This window comes from Ciona robusta, chromosome 1 (assembly GCF_009617815.1).
Source record: "Ciona robusta chromosome 1, ASM961781v2".
In the NCBI taxonomy this organism is placed as follows: Eukaryota; Metazoa; Chordata; class Ascidiacea; order Phlebobranchia; family Cionidae; genus Ciona; species Ciona robusta.
The window spans coordinates 742,544-757,984 of record NC_143235.1 but is presented as its reverse complement, the minus strand read 5'-3'; the positions used below and the strand labels follow the sequence as shown (position 1 = coordinate 757,984).

General features: G+C 38.1%; 3 protein-coding genes across 3 annotated transcripts; 1 reads left to right on the top strand and 2 right to left on the bottom strand.

The window, feature by feature from the left end:
• Nucleotides 1-45: 45 nt before the first annotated feature.
• LOC149741104 (uncharacterized) lies at nucleotides 46-8,196 on the bottom strand. Its single transcript, XM_089880936.1, has 9 exons — nucleotides 7,711-8,196; nucleotides 7,148-7,303; nucleotides 6,239-6,360; nucleotides 5,661-5,721; nucleotides 4,831-4,880; nucleotides 4,068-4,263; nucleotides 2,240-2,349; nucleotides 1,678-1,767; nucleotides 46-1,400 (listed from the first exon to the last, which is right to left on the bottom strand). Exons 1-9 carry the CDS (start codon nucleotides 8,194-8,196, stop codon nucleotides 1,115-1,117), a joined length of 1,557 nt encoding a protein of 518 aa, XP_089737062.1. The 3' UTR covers nucleotides 46-1,114.
• A 26-nt stretch (nucleotides 8,197-8,222) lies between these two features.
• On the bottom strand, nucleotides 8,223-9,470 carry LOC149741103 (ciliary microtubule inner protein 1-like). Its single transcript, XM_089881158.1, has one exon. It carries the CDS (start codon nucleotides 9,026-9,028, stop codon nucleotides 8,618-8,620), a length of 411 nt encoding a protein of 136 aa, XP_089737284.1. The 5' UTR covers nucleotides 9,029-9,470; the 3' UTR covers nucleotides 8,223-8,617.
• A 277-nt stretch (nucleotides 9,471-9,747) lies between these two features.
• LOC149741102 (CKLF-like MARVEL transmembrane domain-containing protein 7) lies at nucleotides 9,748-14,260 on the top strand. The gene is made up of 4 exons (XM_089881143.1): nucleotides 9,748-10,578; nucleotides 11,621-11,803; nucleotides 12,702-12,797; nucleotides 13,250-14,260. The coding sequence occupies exons 1-4, from the start codon at nucleotides 10,471-10,473 to the stop codon at nucleotides 13,352-13,354; spliced, it is 492 nt and encodes a 163-aa protein (XP_089737269.1). The 5' UTR covers nucleotides 9,748-10,470; the 3' UTR covers nucleotides 13,355-14,260.
• The last annotated feature ends 1,181 nt before the right edge of the window (nucleotides 14,261-15,441 follow it).

Here is a 15,441-nt window from a genome sequence, read left to right as displayed (position 1 = left end):
ACAACTTAATACATTATACCTAAGTTGTATAATATTATAACAACCTTGTCACAATTAAAGCTTTTATTTACGGCAATCTAGGCTGCGGTTTACAATGTACCACGCGATAGCGTGTCCAAAATGTAATGATCGAGAAAAAATAAGGTTATCAAGATTCCAGACTCTGCAGAAACCTGATGTCAATGCGCACACAGACCCAAGAAAGAATAAGTTACAATATCATAGACCAGTAGTGCCCAGCCTTTTGCAAACAATTTAATACAAATCAAATATACATACATGTAGTAGGAGAAAATTTTGGAAAACAAGTTTGTTTGTCATGTATGGTTTGGCTTCGTAGCACAGTTGGTTAGCGCACCTGCAACTAACCCAAAGGTATAGGTTCAAGGCTTGTCGCTGCTACCATTGTTGGCATATGTGTTCTTCAAGTGCAAAATCAGGAGGTTTCAGATTCAAATTTAAAACACTTTATGGATTTGATTCTTGAACTTTTACTAAATGAACAAAACTTTTTTTACCTGGTGTGACAGGGCAACAACAGTCGTTATAACATATGTGTTCTGTTTCATACACCCTGTGCCCTTTACAAGTTACCACGTATGCAACTTATTTATTCTCACATGGTGGGGCAACGACAGTGGTTATAACACAGGTGTTCTGTTTCATACACCTCGTGCCTGCTTACGAGTTACCACGTATGTAACTTATTTATCCTCGCATGGTGGGGCAACGACAGTCGTTATAACACGGGTGTTTTGTTTCATACACCTCGTGCCTGCTTACGAGTTACCTTGTATGTAACTTATTTACCCTCACATGGCGGGGCAATGACAGTGGTTATAACACGGGTGTTCTGTTTCATACACCTCATAGCCGTTTATGAGTTACCGCGTATGTAACTTAGTAGGTGTTTTTTAGGAATTTTACTTGCCATTGCTTTCTACAGTATTTGAGTATTCTCCTTTTGTACAAAGCAACTGGCCTGATTAACACATTACAGAATTTCTTTTGGGTACCCCAAAAAATTCAGATAATCATAAAAGAAAATGATGAAAATAGTTTTAACAAAATAAGAACTTGATTAAAAACAATACAATCTGAATTCATATGATATTTAAATATGATAAACTTTTCGTGAATCGAGGTTCCCATATTTAACATATTTCCCATCAGTGGGCCAAGTCTTTTCATTATTATCATATCCATAATTTGCGCGGTGACCGTTATGAGGTTTTTTTTTGACTTGATAAAATGAAGTGTTTTTGCTTCTTGCAGCATCGCATGCAGGTAAGGGGTGCGAGGTGCATGGTGACAAACATAACCTCAACTTGTCCATTAAATGGCCCGGCCAGAATGCATTCGGAATTGGCCTTTCCCTTCTTATGGTTGGCTCTAATGTACTGGAAAAGAAATATTTTTTATTCACACAATTTTTCTTGGGTATAAATAGTTTGCATAGAAAATTAATCTATAGTTTTTATTGGAATTTAGCTTCCAAAAACAGACAAAATGCAAGGTTTTATAAGAATTAAATTTTTTAATTAAGGCAACTAATTCCTTTGCACAGTTTACAGGCATATTAACAATGGTCTATGGGAGACGTGAGGATACGGTTTTATAATTCTTTGAATGTTCTTTTACCAAATTGTACAAGAAAATAGAATGAAAAGGTGTAACCTTGTTAAACGTTCATATTCTTCAAATGTCAACCAGCAATCCACTTTCCTACCAACTAATGCTCGCCCAGTGGACAGATTCACATGGTGCCTGTTACAAAGTTGGTGAAACACCAGAGTGAAAACCAAATGAAAACAACATTTTTTCAATATGACAGCATGACATTTATAACTGTATATTTTTTAATTAAACCAATAAATGTAACTTGTTTGTTCTCGCTTGGTGGGAAATAACAGTCATTATAACATGTGTGTTCTGTTTCATAAGGCTCATGCCTGCTTACCACAAATGTAACTTGCTTTATCCTCGCTTGGTGGGGTAATAACAGTTGTTATAACACAGGTGTTCTGTTTCATACACCTCATGTCCGCTTACGAGTTACCACGCATGTAACTTTGTGGCCCTTGTGGGTGATTGTTTTGATGCATGTCTGATAATTTAGACAACCCATTAGTGGCCAATGGGTTGAAGCAATTGCCGTTAAATTTCCCAAGGACACACACGCCCATTACTGGCCCAAGGACACATATGCTCACAACAGCAGCTATAAAAAAGGTTATACCTTTCTGGTGCTACATCTCGTAGCTTGGGAAATGTGATTAAGTTCGTTGCAGCCTTTTTCCTCACAGCACTTTCTGTTGTTGTGGTGTCAGCTGATGATATCTTGCTTTTCTAAACAATAAAATGATATATTACTTATAGTTACCTGTAAGCAAGAACGAGGAAAGACACTTAAGGACAATTGCTCCAACCCAGTGGTCGCTAATGGGTTGTTTAAATTGTCAGTTATACATAAAAACATTCTGCTACCAAGTTACATACATGGTAACTCATAAGTGTGCACGAGGTGTATGAAACAGAACACCCGTGTTATAACGACTGTTGTTACCCCGCCATGCGAGGATAAATAAGTTACATATTTGGTAACTCGTAAGCGGGCACGAGGTGTATGAAACAGAACACCGTGTTATAACGACTGTCGTTACCCCGCCATGCGAGGATAAATAAGTTACATATGTCACAATACGTGGTAACTTGTAAGCGAGCACGAGGTGTATGAAGAAGAACACCTGTGTTATAACGACTGTCATTGCCCCGCCATGCGAGAGTAAATAAGTTTATTTATTCATATAGTATGACTAAGAGTATAACAGTGTTATATTTTGCGGCCCCCATGTGAGGATAAATTAGTTTCATTCATATCTGGTTTCGAACCTAACATGCTAATTGGGCTAAGCTTGTTGTAACTGCATTGTGTATTCTTACTCACCTCTTGCTTTAAAGTGGTTCCAAACTGGTTATTTACTTGTGTCTGCACTCGTGATAAACCACTGACATTCAAACTATGATGCGACACAACTCTATCTACTAATTCTGTCATTGATAATTTTGACTTCACTTTCCCAGCTTTTCCAAGCATTGAAACTGACATGTTATTAGACGATGCACTCATCATGCTCGACAATGTGTTATTAGACAGGATGCCTGAGCTCTGCTGTAATGAACAACTAAGATCTGAAGATATCTGTGTTGAGTCTTCACTGTCAGTATTAGTAGATGTTTCTGTGCTGAATGAATCTTCGCTAATACATTCATTTGATGTGACATTGTTGAAGACTTTGTCTCTTGAGGTGTTTTTACTTTGCAAAGTACTGTTTGATGCTTCAGAGCCAGACATGCTAACTACTGACATATTTGATGGGAGCCTTGAGCTTTGTAACTGCCATGAAATCTAGAAATGCAAATACAAGAGCCAGCAACTGACTGTACTTTGGGTTACTATAACGTTTAAGTATATTCTAACATGTAGTCTGCTACTTCTGATACCAGGCATAATGTAGATAATATTTTTGCGGCTCATCTGGTATAAAAATTGAGTGTATTTGCCCATTCCCTAAAGTCTTGCGGTACGGCATAGGAAATAAACCTATATTGGTGAGGTTCCATGACATGGCTCGCCATTTGAGCCAGAGTTGGCCCATTACCCCAACATTGTATATGCACATTCTATTGTATATGGGTGAGGTCCTACAGTGAGGCACGCCATGGGACCTGAGATTTAGACTAGAGTTGGCCCATTACCCCAACATTGTATATGCACATTCTATTCTATATGGGTGAGGTCCTACAGTGAGGCACGCCATGAGACCTGGGATTTAGGCCAGAGTTGGCCCATTACCCCAACATGTATATGCACATTCTATTCTATATGGGCGAAGTCCTACAGTGAGGCACCATGGGCCCTGGGATTTAGACCAGAGTTAACCAGTTACCCCAGTTCTGGCATAAACCCCACTGCCTGTGGCCACACTGTAAAGCCTGAAATTTTAGCAAAATTCGACTCAATACCCCTAGTTACGGCGTAAATCACAAGTGATGACCACAGCTACCTTTCTTCTTCTTTTCTTTTCATCACTTATTCTCCAGAAGTCTTTGGATAGGGAGGATCCAGGTGGAGGCAGCTGCATCACATCTCGGATAGTTCCATCATCTCCTGGATGCAGGAGGACTTTCCTCAACAAGGTTTCCGATAACACGACCCCATTTTCTTTGCAGATCCTCACTGCATCTTCAAATTCCTTTAGTCTGTAAAAAATACTTTGGATAACCATCCAGCACTGTGGTTTAATTATTCTTTATGGCATCCTCAGATACCCTCAGTTTGTATATTGAGGGGAAATAAGTGAATACTTTTGATTATCATTGTCTGGTACAATGGATAGATTATCATTGTATAATGAAGAAAAATAAAGGCGCTGGTGAACAATCTTGATTGAGGGTAAGTTATTTATCCTCGCATGGCGGAAAGACGACAGTCGTTATAACACGGGTGTTCTGTTTCATGCACCACATGCCAGCTTACGAATTACCGCGTATGTAACTTTGTTGGTGATAATTATTTGGGGATTTTTTATATATGACTGATAATTTTTTAGCCAACCCATTAGTGACCACTGGGTTGGAGCAATTGCCGTTAAGTATCTTGCCCAAAAACACATACATGCGTTATCTGCTAATCGCTAAACGTAATAACCAAAACACTAATAAGTCAGACGTACACTAAAAAGAAACAATCACCCACAGAGTTACACATGTGGTAGTTTTTATGCAAGCACGAGGTGTTTAAACACATTCCCTAATTGATGTCTGTACCTTATGTCTCTCTTCTTTTCTGTTTCACTGAGTTCAATTGGATTTGATTCCTATAAATTAAAAAAAACAGGTTTGCAACTTTGCGTTTATTTCTTTAACATTTTTTATGTTTAAGATTTGATTGGAAGATGGTTGCTACATCAAGCAGACAAACAACGAGCTATTTATGTTTAATTATTCCAAGTTAGCTAATACTCCATTTCCCATGCGATAGCACAGCGGTGTTGGGGTAATGGGGCAACTCTGGCCTAAATCCCAGGTTCCGTGGCGTGCCTCGCTGTAGGACCTCACCCATATAGAATAGAATGTGCATATACAATGTTGGGGCAATGGGCCAACTCTGGCCTAAATCCCAGGTCCCATGGCGTGCCTCGCTGTAAGACCTCACCCATATAGAATAGAGTGTGCATATACAATGTTGGGGTAATGGGCCAACTCTGGCCTAAATCCCAGGTCCCATGGCATGCCTCACTGTAGGACCTCACCCATATAGAATAGAATGTGCATATACAATGTTGGGGTAATGGGCCAACTCTGGCCTAAATCCCAGGTCCCATGGCATGCCTCACTGTAGGACCTCACCCATATAGAATAGAATGTGCATATACAATGTTGGGGTAATGTGCCAACACTGGCCTAAATCCCAGGTCCCATGGCATGCCTCACTGTAGGACCTCACCCATATAGAATAGATTGTGCATATACAATGTTGGGGTAATGGGCCAACTCTGGCCTAAATCTCAGGACACATGGCTTGCCTCACTGTAGGACCTCACCCATATACAATTAATAGAATTACTTTATTTTTGTTATAAATAAGAAACTGAAACCTCGTCATCAATTGAAGATAGTGTCCAACTTGATTCAATGCTCTGTAATGGTTGACCAACACTGCATAAAACATGTATTAAATAACATTAGTTTTTCAAAACATAAATTTCCCATTATATATGCAATTTTAGAAGGGGGTGCGAGAATGGTTTTAGCAAGCAAAAAGATTGAAAGTGAAGAAGCTAGGAATGGTCATATTGTATTTTTAAAACTGTTTATGAGGAAAGCTGGACACCGTTTATATATTAACTGGCACGCTTTAGGCATCGCGATGAGCAGATGACATGACTCTAGAACAGGCTGGTTGCGCCACAGTTAAGAACCACTGCCAGGGGCGAATACAAGGGTGGGGTCACGAGCCCTTGAATAATATTTAGAAAAACAATTCAAAAAGAAAAAAATATAAATTGTCAGTCAAGGTATGTTTTTATCGAGCACGTTGCGTTTTATACCCGGCCATTTTCTAAGCAAAAACTTGCCCCCCCCTTTTTAAACTCCTGGATACAACCCTGACCACTGCTATAGGGAATGCCACAGAATCTCAGATTTAAATATCTAGTTAACCAGTTTGTTTCACCTTGATTCCATGTTCTTCAGTGCAGTTGATAAAACTTTCCAGAGTGACACTTCACTATTTTCATAAAAATATCTCAAAATCTCCTTAATGTCAAATGCCGATATCGGCAAAACTTTCTGCAACTATAAATGCATTTGATGCCATTTTTGAAACTAGCACTCTTAATAATATATATATAGTGAAATATTGATATATTGAAACTTGACTGGCGCCGAGGCGTAGTGGTTAGCGCGCCTGCCTGTAGCGCAGAGGTAATGAGTTCAAAGCTCGTCGCTGCTACCATTGTGGGCGTATGTGTCCTTGGGCAAGACACTTAACAGAAATTGCTCCAACCCAGTAGTCACTAATGGGTTGTCCAAATTAACAGCAATATATAAAAAAATAAAAAAAAAATAAAAAAAATAAATACCCACAAAGTAACATACATGGTAACTCGTAAGCTGGCACGAGGTGTTAAACCTGTGTTATAACAACTGTCGTTTTCCGGCCACGCGAGGATAAAGTAAGTTACATTCATTCATTCATTCAAACACTAAACAAATACCCAAGATTTTAGAATATTTATATATAATATAAAATGGACCCCTTCTTCTTATAAAAAAAAAACATTTTTGGGAACTTAGTTTTAATAGCAACTATAATTTAACTATAATTTGCCTAATCAACAAAATGCCTAATGTAAAAACGATACATATTACATTACATATATATATAAACATAGGCGTCAAACTTTTTAAAACACAGGGTAGACAAGGATGGTAAGACACCCATTCCTGTAGAACAAATTTGGTCGCAATCTTTACTGATTAATGCAGTTTAGAAAATCTCAGGGTAGACCTGGACACCCTGCCACCCCAGGTTTGGCGCCTACGTATTTAAATATATTATATATAGCATTAAGACTTCTACCTTTAACAATCCTTCTTTGCAGTTAAGTCTTGAAATTCGTTTTGTTCGATCGCAGTTTGGAAATATGGTCGGCAATTTATCAATTGAAGCAATATGTTTGGTGATTGTCTTTAAAACAGTTGAAATATCAGATGGGCATTCAGGAGCAAAAGTTGGCTGCAATTTAAAAAGGAGATAAATGTAAAATTGTAGAACGAATTCAAAAAAGGGAAGATTAGAGAATAAACAGTACGTTTAAGTTCATTTTTATATGAAGTAATCTATGCAAATTAATTTATAAACTTTTGGAATTATATTTTCCACATGCATAGATATAATTGTTCATAACAGGGCTTTTACACACTATTGATTAAGTGTAAAAATGTAAACTTTATGAATGGTCGGGGGCCTTGGCACAATAGTGAGGCGTCTGTCTCTAACCTAGAGATTATCTCATCGCTGCTACCATTGTGATTGTATTTATCCTTGGGCAAGACAATTAACAGCAATTGCTTCAACCGAGTGGTCACTAATAGGTGGTCCAAATTATAAGCCACACATACAGAATCATTCAATAAACTTACGCTAGGTGTTCTCTTCACTTTGCCAGCCAAACCAGCAAGAACTCGGCTTTCAACCAAATTCCGAACAGGTTTTTTCTCCAACCATTCTACCGTTAGCCCAAGATTGTTCAAGTTATGCCTGAGCTTTCGACGCTCTTCCACCCAAGACTTGTGAGTGGAAACCTGGTCAGGACTTGAAACGTGAACAACCTCTTCATTGGGTGTGTGATATGAGATAGTTCTAGAACCGAGTTCATCTTTTGTTGAAGTAATTGCAAAAGGATTATCATCAACAAAATGAGATCTATGAATCCGTTTTCGATTGCTAAAGATTCTGCATGCTGTTCTATGATAGTGACTGGCATGCAAGTCTTTCTTTTTGTACTTAAGAAGCTGCTGGTCTATTGGCAATAGAGAGTCCTCATAACTTTGAAATAATTCCTTCACACCAATAACTGTACCATCTTGGAATACATCGGATGGTAGATCAGTTTGTGCTGGTGGCATTTTTACTACTATAACCTACATCTCTATCTATTGGATACATTACATAGAAGTGAGTGAGTATATAAGAGTGAAGAGTTGTGTGAAGAGTTACATAGGTTGTGCAAGATGAGCGTGAAGTGCAATTAAACGTGCGGCAATAATTGACATGTGAATAAAACTTTGCTACATTAATATAAATTGCGCAAATGACGGACAATTTAAAAAGTTTCTTTTAATGAATAATGGCTTTGTTTAAATGCTGCTTGTGACTTTTTTATTTCAAATAAATCTCATAGCAAAGTAACAATAGAGCTTTAACACTTATTGCGAATCATTAACCTAAAACAACATAATCTCAGAAAAATTCTAAAAATTTTGGTGTGGCAAATTATTGGATGGATGACATAGACAAACAACACTGATAAGTTTTAAGGTTTTAAATTTAGATAATTCCTTCTTGGGGCCAATTGAGCTGCTTCACCAGGCCTCCTTTCCCTTTGGCATATGCCCCATATATCTCAAGTTTACAATCTGGTTTAGTGGACCTCCAACCAACAAGTCCTGTCGTGGTATCCGGATATGGTGGAGACTCTCCAATCTTAATGTATTTCTCAATTGGAGTTATAGGCGCCAATCGGAGCTGTTCTGGCAATTCCACTTTTGGTTTTTCCTCTTTTTTCGAAGGCCCAGCATCGGCAGACAACTCTTTATACGTTTGCGTCATAAACCCCCAGTTCTGGGGCCATTTCTTTGATGCTGCCCACTCCATGTGGACATGGCTTTTCCAGATCTCATCGTTTGCGACAAAGTTACATCCAGCGACCTGCCTCCCTACTTTCGCATTAGCAGCCATTTCTTTAACTTACAAATGAAACAATTAATTTCAATTAGGAACACCTATATGCACGAATATTTTTTTTAGTTGACAACAGCTCTAGCTATATGCACCTCAAAACTAAAGCGTAAAAATACTGCCTCATAATTTTAAAACTAAACAATTATTTTTAATTTTTAAAACCCATATGAAAAATATGCCACAAAATATACATGTCAAAAAAACACACAAACAATCACCCACAAAGTAACATACATGGTAACTCATAAGCTGGCACGAGGTGTTAAACCTGTGTGATAACGACTGTCGTTTTCCGGCTACGCGAGGATAAAGTAAGACTAAACAAAGACTAAACAGTTTAACAAGTTTAAAGAAATATTTTTCGTTAATAACACCAATATACCAAAACACTAGAGCGTAAAAATGTGTAAATGCCAAGACTAAACAGTTTAACACAGCAGTACGCGCTAAACAGACAGACTAAATATAAATATAAAGCCAAGTAATAAAAGTTAAAATCCAGCGTCAAACATTGTTGTTCATGCGTGACCGTTACTTAGCAACGTTTCAATAGAAATTTTATAATAAAACTTTCGTTCCCCGTTTCTTTAAACAATTCCAAATCGCCTGGCTTTCAGTGTGTTGTTATTCTTTTTAAGTCAAACAACGTTATTGACTTAACGATCAGTTTTGGAACATAATTTGTGTTTAACAGCGACCTAACAAAAACCAAGCACGCCAAATGCATTTCATGGCTTTACAACAACCCACATTTGGAACTTTAATTACTAAACCGGTGTCGAAGAAACATCGAATAAATTCACGCTTTATGTACAGAGTGCTATGATTCATATCTCGCCCGCATCTGTATGATTTAATAAACAAAATCCTAAACGCCGGAAACAATAAAAGTAAAATGGGAGATTTTAAAACGCTTTCGGGTCAGAATTGTAACTTACTCTTTGCGCCAACGTCGTTGTGTTTTGGTAAAGGCTTTTACAAAATTCCCTGTTGTTTATGCGCCACATTCGTGTAAGTCATGTGGCGCATACAGTTTGTGTATGTTCGGTTCAGAGTTTTTGTATGTTAAGTTGATTATATTTTTGCATTAGCCGGCAAGTACGATTTCCCCGCTGGCTATTTCTCAGTTCGTTATTGATAGCAAACTAGGCCGGTATCTAAACCAGTGCTATCACTTATACGATAATTTTAAATGCAGTATTGACTCTGTCGTAAAACATTCACTAATTAGAAGATGGATGTTAATGTTTGTAATCGCCCGTTTATTGCTATGTATTACTTTAGCGAGTGTAGACTACGTGGCCGAGTTGAAGAAGCAGCTGCGTTGAGTTGAGGTTCCCAATTACGTCATCCCGCTGTAGAGAAAGAGTGGGTTAGGTTTCAAACTTAGAAGCGGCGAGTTTTATTCGAATTCTTGAGTGCTTACTGTGTAACATAGCATGGCGACTACTACAGTCACAACCAGTGAAGATAGAACGCCAGCGACGTTTACATTGAACAAGGCTTACCCCAAAACTGTGCCAGCAATACTGAAAGTAGCTCAAGCGGTAAGCTGTTGTAACTATATTTGTCTCTTCGATTACGGTAGCGAAAATTTAGAAATATTTAAAACAAAAGACAGGATATAGCGACGAAACAACACTTGTAAAAAAACACAAAACATATTTACGTTTAAATTGGAAGAAAGAAGGTCGCTACACCGGCTACCTATGAGACTTGTGATTGAATTGATTTTCGATTCAAGTAGCAGATAAAATCAAGTCGCGCTTAATGTCTGCTCTGTTAGAATATAAGTATATAACCCGAAACTTTTTGTTAAATTCATTTTGTTGAGTTTTTATTTAATAAATATTATGTACATTCTAAAAAATAGGTTCGAATAAAACATGCGTTTCCAATCAAAACACCGCTGTTTCGATGTGCAACATTTGCGCGTATATGGTTGCAATGAGGCAATTTACCGTCATGCTTGACTGCTTACGTTGGTTTTTCTACCAACAGGAGGCCACTCGAGATCGCATTAACACTTCGTAATACTCGGCTCTCCACAAACGCAAGGCTTTTGAGGCGGGTGCTTGAGATTTCGACGCGTAGTCATTTTGAGTCAAATGTGCCATGCCCAGATTTCGCGCTAATTCTAAAGTAGGCCAATTCAGACTATAGAGCTTTTTGTGTAGCTGCGCTAAACGATCGCGCGCCATCAGCGGCTGTAGCTTCACTGCTGGGTAATGTTTTGTTCCTGCTAAGAAAGACACTGGGCACCATACGCTTAATTAAACAAAAGCCGTAAATTCCATTCTTTTTCGCTGCATTTACAACAGCGTGGGACAGATGTGTTAAAGCTATAACACGAACGGGGTCTCGTATATTGGCTCAATTTCCCCCATGGCATGCAACGCTGCGGGACCTTACCCACATAGAATAGATTTATGTATATTGTTTAGTCTTAAATATAAAACATTATGTTCTGTTTCCTTGATTAAGGTTTTTATGTCCCCTCTACAGATGTTTTTAAGCGATTGTTCGTTTTTGTATTTTTTTATTGGAAAACGATAGAAATAATAAAAGTTGCGCAAATATCCTTTACAGATATGCAGTCTCATCGCGTATTTATGTGCCGCGTGCGCACCCTGGTGGACGTACCGTTCGATCAGTGGTTACCGTTTCTTTGAGTGGGTCTGTCAGTGGCACATGTGGTCAGTCATCATATTATACTTGTTGGTGCTGCTTAACGTTCATCACAGATTACGTTGCATCGACTGGTCGCTCACGGTAACATAACGTTCATAGTTTAATAGGGTGGGGTAAGATGGGATTTGGGGATAAGATGGAATGTGTTGGGGTAAGATGGGATTTGTTGGGGTAAGATGGGATATGTTGGGGTAAGATGGGATTTGTTGGGGGAAAGATGGGATTTGGGGGTAAGATGGGATATGTTGGGAAAAGATGGGATTTCTTGGGGTAAGATGGGATATGTTGGGGTAAGATGGGATTTGTTGAGGTAAGATGGGATTTGTTGGGGTAAGATGGGATTTGTTGGGGGTAAGATGGGATATGTTGGGGTAAGATGGGATGGGTTGGAAAAAGATGGGATGTGTTGGGGTGAGATGGGATTTGTTGGGGGTAAGATGGGATATGTTGGGGTAAGATGGGTTGGGGAAAGATGGTATTTGTTAGGGGTAACATGGAATATATTGGGGCAAGATGGCATTTGTTGGGGGTAAGATTGGATTTGTTGGGGGTAAGATGGGATTTGTTAAGGAGTAAGATGGGTTGGGGAAAGATAAAAATCCAGTTCAACCAATTGTATAATATAAAAGATATATATTTCACCTTAGTGGCATCGCCATTTAAATAGACTCTAAACGAGCAATGTTTTTAATTGTTAAAAAAAAGATGGGACACCTTTAGCACATAATATCCAAATATCCTGATCGTGTTTTAAACAATTACCAACGGTCTATGGGAGTCGTAAGGATACGGTTTTATAATTCTTTGAATGTTCTTTGTTTACTACCAAATGGAACGAGAAAATAGAGTTAAAAGGTGTCTCATCTACTGTATAACAAATATTATGGGCCAACGGTATCCATTTTACCCCACAGTACTAACAATTTTTATAGTGTTCCATCTTATATCACCTCGATTTGTTATACCCGCTTTAACGCAGGAATTCATTCACTACGTGTTCGCTTCAATTTTCTTTTTCATCGGCTCAATTATTGCTGCCGCGTTTTCCACAAATGGAGCTCTAACAGCCGCCGCAGTAAGTTGAGATGTCTTGTCTATTTGTCTATATTGATATTTACGTTTAAATGTAAATTAAAGGTATGATGGAGTCTGTAAATTGGTCACGACTTTGAATAAATTAATGTAACTTGCTTTATCATTGCATGGTTGGACAGAGAGTGTTCTGTTTCATACACCTCATACAGTCATGCACTCTTACGAGTTATTACGTATGTAACTTAATTATCCTCGCATAGCGGGGCAATACCGACAGTCGTTTTAACACGGGTGTTCTGTTTCATGCACCTAGTGTCCGCTTACGAGTTACCACGTAAGTAACTTTGCAAGATTTTGATTCGATCTCCTTTTCTACGAATTTCTCTCAGCTATTATCTTAAACTATGAGCTCATCGAGTCAAATTAATTACTTTATTTAAATAGCGCGCATTCAGTATTCACAAAAATCTAAAAAGCAACAATTTTTCGCAGATCTTCGGCTTTATATGTTTGTTCCTGTACGCTGCCGGTGCTTACCTGGCGTTTAAATCGTGGCGATCCAACCCACAATCAGAACCTGCTGCAGTGAATGCATAACCCCTGCATAGCCCAAGAAGTGGCGTAGCGATTGTTTGTTTTTGTTATGATCATATAATACGTGTTCCGGAACTGGCTGGTCGATTTCTTGAGACACGAACAGTAATCACTTAACTACAGAAGTGAACAAGCGAGATTTTGTTCCCATGTTTTTACTTTGTTGTGTAGATGCTACGTTGAAAAAACTTTGTTTTATTTGAAATGTTAACGTATGTAGTATATGTGTGGCTAAAGTTGAGTATAATTATGGTAGGGTGGAAAAGAAGGGACACATTTAGCATGATATACATGTATTCTGATCGTGTTTTAAACAATTAACAACGGTCTATGGGAGTTGTGAGGATACGGTTTTATAATCCTTTGAATGTTCTTTGTTTACTACCGAATGGGACGAGAAAATAGAATGAAGAGGTGTCCCACTTTCCCCCACCCTTCTATATACGTTATGAATACCATAGCAGTGTAACCGTGTAAATATGTATGGCTAACCGACGTATGCACAGTATTTAAAGTTGCCCGGTTAGCATACAACGTATACGTATGGCGCTGATTTTATCGTAGTTCTACCATCTTCGCCTTGTTTACTCCATTTAGGAGAAGAAATTAGAATAAAGAGGTATCTCATTTTCCCCACCCTACTATATATACGTTATATGAATAGGATGCAGTGTAAGTATACTTTTGCACAGTATTCAAAGTTGCCCGGTTAGCGTACAACGTATGCTTATGGCGCTGATTTGATTATGGTTCTACCATCTTTGCATTTGGCGTGTTGTAGTAATGACAAACATTGTCCGCAAGTAGCCGGAGGCACCTGAGTATTTGCCGCCCATCATGCACGTCGATCTGTTAGCTCTGATTGGATGATATGAATAAACGAGTGGGCGTGTGCACTCACGGTATAAACTGTTTTGATATTGGAAGAATTCTTAGTTCAGATTATTCGTGTCAACTATACTTAGCAAACTGTTGCAGAAAGTAGAATAGTATTTTGGTCACTTTTTATAATACATCAAGATATAGGGCAAAGTAAAACTACAAAACTAGGTCGAATTTTGCGCAATAAAGTTTTTTGCAAAAGTTTTTTTTTCTTATTTTTTTCGTTTAGTACAAAAATATGGCAGAATAGATTTTTTATTTATTAAAGTGTATATATTCCGTAGACTTTAGCTTTAAGAGTGGAATTTTCAATTGGAACATTTAAATTTTTGTTCTCTTTTTTAACCAATAATTTATGTTTAAAAATTTACTGTGGTGCAAATGTTATAAATAAGTCTAAAATGATGTCCCAGCTTCACCATCCTATTATAGTGGGCTGGGATAATATGGCCCACGTTTTCTTTTTTTTCTTTTTTTTCTTTTTTTCTTTTTTTTCGGCCTATTTCGCTATTTAGTTACTTCATTAGGTAAAACGTAAACAAATCCGGACAACTGTAGGCATTAGGTAATACTCGTATATGTATGTGCGAAACTGTTTTTCTGAAAGTATTGAAAGCACACCAGCGCATACGTGTTGCTGACGTTATATTTTGTTGCATGTTTAGTCAAACCACTGTTATCATTCGTCACACTGTTCTGCGTATTCGCAAAACACGTTATAGGTTATAGCGCCATTAATATATTGTTAGTGTAGCATGTGTATATGCTACATATACGGTGTTTGTATAGTAGGGTGGGAAAGATGGGACACTTTTAGGACAGAATATATAAATATCCTAATCGTGTTTTAAACAATTACCAACGGTCTATGGGAGTCGTGGGGATAAGGTTTTATAAATCTTTGAATGTTCTTTGTTTACTAACAAATGGGACGAGAAAATAGAACGATAACGTGTCCCATCTCCCCCCTCGCGTGAATTAGTTGTAAATATTGTACTGGACGCGTTTGAGGGTTGTGATAGTTGGTTATTATTCGCAGACATCAGCGATTCCTTGTGCAGTTACAACAACAACATACGTGAATGATGTAACTTGTTTATCTCAATGTGTCAGGAAACGACAGTCGTTATAACACGGGTGTTCTGTTTCATGCACCTCGTGCCAGCTTACCAGTTACCACATATGTAACTTATTTATCCTCGCATGGC

What these genes read in the sequence shown, in the direction of transcription:
- LOC149741104 (XM_089880936.1), bottom strand. Translation starts at nt 8,196, where the DNA reads ATGCCACCAGCACAAACTGATCTACCATCCGATGTATTCCAAGATGGT. An exon ending in AAAAGAAAAGAAGAAGAAAG is followed by an intron (nt 2,350 to 4,067) that starts GTAGCTGTGGTC and finishes TTTATTGTTTAG; the next exon opens with AAAAGCAAGATATCATCAGC. An exon ending in GAATATGAACGTTTAACAAG is followed by an intron (nt 1,401 to 1,677) that starts GTTACACCTTTT and finishes TTTCTTTTCCAG; the next exon opens with TACATTAGAGCCAACCATAA.
- LOC149741103 (XM_089881158.1), bottom strand. Translation starts at nt 9,028, where the DNA reads ATGGCTGCTAATGCGAAAGTAGGGAGGCAGGTCGCTGGATGTAACTTT.
- LOC149741102 (XM_089881143.1), top strand. Translation starts at nt 10,471, where the DNA reads ATGGCGACTACTACAGTCACAACCAGTGAAGATAGAACGCCAGCGACG. An exon ending in GCATCGACTGGTCGCTCACG is followed by an intron (nt 11,804 to 12,701) that starts GTAACATAACGT and finishes GCTTTAACGCAG; the next exon opens with GAATTCATTCACTACGTGTT. An exon ending in GAGCTCTAACAGCCGCCGCA is followed by an intron (nt 12,798 to 13,249) that starts GTAAGTTGAGAT and finishes AATTTTTCGCAG; the next exon opens with ATCTTCGGCTTTATATGTTT.